This window comes from Micropterus dolomieu, linkage group LG08 (genome assembly GCF_021292245.1).
Source record: "Micropterus dolomieu isolate WLL.071019.BEF.003 ecotype Adirondacks linkage group LG08, ASM2129224v1, whole genome shotgun sequence".
NCBI classification, from domain to species: Eukaryota; Metazoa; Chordata; class Actinopteri; order Centrarchiformes; family Centrarchidae; genus Micropterus; species Micropterus dolomieu.
The window spans coordinates 23,533,918-23,539,368 of NC_060157.1; the positions used below are offsets into that span (position 1 = coordinate 23,533,918).

A 5,451-nucleotide genomic window follows, 5' to 3' on the forward strand; every position below is an offset into this window, starting at 1 on the left:
GTGTTCAGAGATGCTGGTGCAGCCACAGTACTGTGTTGAGGAAACAGTCGGCCTGTGTGTCCACTCTGGACAGAGAATGTCCATCTTCTGGAAACCACAACAATCTGGATGGACAAACAGAACAATGCGCAGAGCTAAAAATCTGTCTTAATAATCTTAGTGATTATTAGCCTAATAACAAGGATGCCTGTATATATTCTGTTGAATCAGATTGTCAAGGTTTGTTTATTGGGTGCATTTAATGTATGCTCTGTTGTACCTGACAGGTAAAGCTCTGCTCTTCAGTGCTTTATAGAACTCCAGACCCTGGTGAGGAGACACTCTCCTGTCTTTGCCCCCCAGCATCAGCAGCACTGGAGCCTTGACCTACAAACAAACACACAGCTGAACGCACTGAACCATCAGAGACTTCGTTTCATGTCAGTTTCTTCAGATGTTGAAGTTTCTGTAGGTCCTTGTATTCTTAAAAAGGTCCATTTACACACACAACTACAGTTTATTTATGAACTGGACTCCTGACATTTGCTTTAGTTCCACTAAAATTTCAAAACTGCCCCAAGGTCCCGTGTCTTTAAAACTAATGTTCAGATTTCCATAATCCATAATTCCATAAATACTATATTAAAGTCTGTGTGTGTCTGACCTGAGCAGCATGTGTGATGGGGGACTTCTCTAACATAGCAGCCAGGGCTTCAGCAGTGGGTATCTGGTCATATGAGTACTGAAACCCCACACTGGTGTAACGCCTGGAGACACAGACAGAGGATAAGAAGATTCAAACTTGTGGTTAGGATGTGTTGCAGTGTGTGGATAAGTTGTTGTGTATGCACTTACCAGTCTACTATGTCACTTGTACCCAATAAAGTAGCGGCATTAATGACGGGGTTCCTGGCCGCACACGCTCTGTAGAACTCTGGGTACTGACCAATCAGATGACAAGATAGGAAGCCCCCGTGAGAACCACCAATCACAGCCAAGCGTTTGGGGTCAAGGGTGATGTCCGTCCGCAGTGCAGTAAGCACGGCCATCTGGGTAAAGACACTCAGGTCAAATAATTTTCAGTCCCGGGGTGACACTGAGCTGTTTATGGATAAATACATGTCAGCCTGATCATTGCAACACCAGATTTTCAAACACTGAACTGATTTTTTTTTACTCTGAGCCAACCTCACTCTATCTAGGACTACCTGCACGTCTTTTACATCCTGGTTTCCAATCTGACCGATTAGGGACAAAATGCTGTCCTGGCCGAACCCTGTGGATCCCCGGTAGTTCACTAGATAGAGAATCAAAAAGAGGGAAGACAACTAAATCAAAAGTGAATTGGAAAAGCATCTGATAATGTGATTTTAAGAGGCTTGCTGTTTTACTTTACAGATATGTACTGGTTTTCACCCAAAAAAAAACAACTAGATTTTCTTTAGAAAAACAGATTAAACTGCTTTTCTACACATATTTTAAATTTTAAAAAAAACACAAGATAAAAACATAGACAAAATAAAAAGAAAGGATCATAAAACACAGGGGATACACTACAGTTTTAAAAATATGAAATATTCAATGATATGAAATGATAAAACCCTGCAATATAAAATATCTTAATGACTTCTAAAAGAATAAGTTTTTAGAAGGGATTGAAAAGACGCTAGTGATGTAGCCTGTCTTATCTCGGTAGGCAGTGGTCCACACTGGGGGTTCTAGCAGCAAACGCCTAATCCCTTTTGGTCACAAGCCGGGACCTAGTACCAACCAGCAGAGCTGCATCCACCAACCAGGCACATAGGGAGTCAATAAATATCAATAAATATAATAAATTGGAGCAAGGCCATTTAGTGCTTTAACATACAACAGTAATGTGCTCGTATTTTTGGGTGCCTGGTAAAATTTGGGCAGTAGTGCAAGACCAGATAGAGTCGGTGAAAGGAGCTCTGACTGATATCGGTACGGTGCATTCATCAAGGCAGGAAAAAATAAATACATGGATAATCATATGTAAATCCATAGAGGACAAAATTGTCGCTGAAAAAAGCATGACTGTATAACGCTATTAACACACAATACAATGTCAACGTCGTTGACGGGAATTTGCCTCAGTGCAGGTCTTAAAAACAAAGACAAAACACACACAAGATAAAACATGCATCATGTCACATGTCATCACATTTATACATTCAGACATACTTACAAGTCCTAAAGTGCTTTGTGCATCTACATTCATTTTAGAGTGCTTGTTGGCTTAATACTTGTGCTACGACTACAAGTGCTTGTGTGTCAAAATTCAAGTATCAAACTGCCTCAGCATCTAATTGTGATTATTTTCACTGATATTGCAATTGTGATATGATTTGTGATATTAGAGGGAATGATTATTTTTACATCATTATTTTCATTTTCACTGAAAAACATTAAAAAATGATTCAGGTGTGATTAAGGGGATCTGTACCAAACAAAGATGTTTTCTTAAGTCTGTAGAATATGACGTGTAGGCCAGGACATCTCTGCAGCATGACAATATTTAATTTAAAATGGTTTTCTGACACACATTTTGCCTTAAATATTGTGCCTCCTACTATTTGAAAATTGCAGCATGCCATATTGCGATTTTGATAACCTTGTCACTGTTCTTGAGACAAGATGTCCAGCACTTTTAACTCTGGAACCTCCTTCCTGTGGGTTTAAAGAGGGAGCTAGCAGGTTGTGAGAGGTCGGCGATCAACTTCCGCTCCTTGCGTCTGATACATGTGGCACTTATGGAGGAGACCCTAGGAAAGCCATTGCTGATAATCTTAAACCCTATGCGTACTATTTCTAACTGTCCCCTCTGAAGGGCAGTTGTGTTGGGTGGTGTTACACTCTCCACAGTAGCCCTGTAAAAGTGCAGCATCGCCTTCTTAGTCACACCGAACTTTTTAAGCTAACATTGTCTAAATGGTTATAGACAAGTCGTTCAAAGACAGGCTTATAATCAGTCAGACTCAACATTAGATTTCTTGGAAGCGGGGATAAAAGCATCAGATCTGCATAACATGCAGGGACTTTGCTCAGCAAAATATCTGTGAAAAAACAGGAATCTCCCGGATGATTAAGAATACCCTCAGTAGGCAGATGCATGACCCATTAAGTATTTTAGTGTTGGTGCACTACCTATGGTTCACATAGAAGCAGACTCCACCACACCTCCGTTTTAGTGAATCCTCAATACGGTCCACTCGGTGAAGGAAGAAGCCCTTTTAGGTGTAAAGTTGAGTCAGGCATTCCCTCGTTGAGCCAAGTCTCAGTGAAGCATATTACAAAGCAGACAGAGACATCCTGTCTGGAAATGATGAAGTGGGACAGTTCATCCAACTTGTTAGCCAGGACTCTGACATTAGACAATTATGAAATGCCGCAGACAGCAGTGTTTATGCCTCCGGGTGTCACCAGGGCACCGGCTCTCCTATTTCGTACCCTGGGTTGGGAACAGTGGTGGTGTCGGTAGCCTTCACCAGTGACCTCCTCCACCACCCCAGTGACAGTCTATGGTGAATAGAGCAGCTTTGAAGAAAACTGCTGCATTCTGTCCCAAATGTGCAGTAGTCCTGGGCTTTAATTTTTCAATTTACCGTCCACTCATTCAATTCTCAGATACGCAGCAAGCAAACAACCAGGGCAGCACTAGACCTGCATCAAAAATGACACCAAGATTTCTGGCTCCTTGTTTAGTTTTTTGGTTAGCGAACCAAGCTTCCTTTGAAGCAGGCTGGTAGAAAGTGTTGGACCAAAGACTATGACCTCAGATTTGTCATCATTCAGTTTTTAAAAGATTTCTGATATTCAGCATGTAACATCGCTAAGGCAAGCATCGAGATTATCTACTGTATATTGCTGGAGTTACTAGATTGAAGAAGGACATATAGTTGTGTGTCATCTGCATAACAGCGATTGGAAACACCATGGGATTGGATGGCCTGGAGTAGACAGAAAGTGATGAGGACAAATGCTATAATATAAAATGGTGAAACAAGTGATTTCGCAGCAAATTATATTTTCAAAATCTGATTTCCACATGGATTTTAAGCTTAAAAATAAACTCTGATCCACAGATGTTTAAACAAAAGTGATGAGTCCTAGCTTATATATACAGTAGTATAAGGAGTATAATATTTGTTTTTTTGCCTAGAGTTAGACAACAAAAGTGTTACTCATCTCATTTTGTACTAAAATAAAATCTTCTGGCTTTGTGCTGCACAAAGACTGGAAAAGGGGGAACAGCTAGCCTGGCTCTGTCCAAGCACAAAACAAAATCCACCTATCAACACCTCTCAAGCTCACTTGCTATATCTCTTGTCACTGTCACTGTGAAATTGCCAGGCAACCAGCAAAAACTCCAAGACTAGGAAGTCACATAAAAACAGAACACAACATACTGTTTTGAGCCCTTGGTTTTTGTACAAAATAAATAAGATATAATGTGTTCACTAGTGAGCTTCAGAGGTACTGGGGAGTGGATTTTGTTACCGTTTGACAGAGCCAGACTAGCTTTTCCCTGCTTCCACTCTTTACGCTTTCCTATTTGGAAATAATAATAACAATAAATTTAATTGCTCTCCTGGGGTCTTTCATTTTTCAGGCCTGTATGTTGGTGTTAACATGTTTTCATATTAGGAGAAAAAAGCATAAATCAATTCTCCCAAAATGTCAAACAAATTCTTTAAGTGCGCCAGTGTTTGTATATGTGTGTGTCAGCGAGAAACGGGCGTCTCACCCATGAGCACTGCAAAGCCAAGTTTAGCTAGTCCGGCTGTGGTGCTGTTCCATTCTGCTGGGAACTGGGAGTGAGGGCCACCTGCGGGAGCAAACAAACAAAAAAATTACTAATATATAAAAGACAAGTAATGTGTCAATGTGTTTCCATATAAACACTTATACAGAAATACAGCTATAAGTGAAGTAAACACATACCATGGATGAAGACAACCAGAGGTATTTTGTCTTCATGGAGGGGACAAGACGGTTTAACCAGAACAGCCCCGAAGTCTAAACCAGCTGATGAGAGAGAGACATATGAAATGAGAGAGAAAGACAAAAAGTAATAAAAATAGAGCATCACAGTGAGTTTTATATTGAAGGAGTGATTGATCATGATCATTTTGACGCACTCTGTGCATGTGGGTGTGTGTCTCATGCTCACAGTAGTGCGAGTTGTTCTCCTCTGGTGGAGGTGTAACATCTAGAACCGTCCAGTGGAAGTCAAAGGTCATGACAGGCTGCTGCAGTGTTTGCCAGGTCACAGCCTCACCTGACAAGGGGAGGAAACCCACCCTCTGCAAACACACACACACACACACACACACACACACACGTGGTCGATAAAACAAAGACATTACATGAAAATTCATTTTTCATCCAACTAATCTTGTTTAACAATACAGCAAACAGTATTTTAGCATAGTGCTGTCTGACCAGAGTGGG

General features: G+C 40.9%; 1 protein-coding gene across 1 annotated transcript in view; it reads right to left on the reverse strand.

Moving 5' to 3' along the window:
- The window catches only part of zgc:136971 (S9 family peptidase), a 15,779-nt gene that overhangs the window by 1,299 nt on the left and 9,029 nt on the right, over positions 1–5,451 (reverse strand). Inside the window, exons 16-22 of the mRNA XM_046057109.1 lie at positions 4,942–5,025; positions 4,745–4,825; positions 1,188–1,276; positions 835–1,028; positions 644–746; positions 260–366; positions 3–104 (exon numbers count right to left, since the gene is read on the reverse strand). Coding sequence (XP_045913065.1) covers positions 5–104; positions 260–366; positions 644–746; positions 835–1,028; positions 1,188–1,276; positions 4,745–4,825; positions 4,942–5,025 — 758 coding nt within the window. The 3' untranslated portion in view covers positions 3–4. The remainder of the gene's footprint in view (positions 1–2; positions 105–259; positions 367–643; positions 747–834; positions 1,029–1,187; positions 1,277–4,744; positions 4,826–4,941; positions 5,026–5,451) is intronic.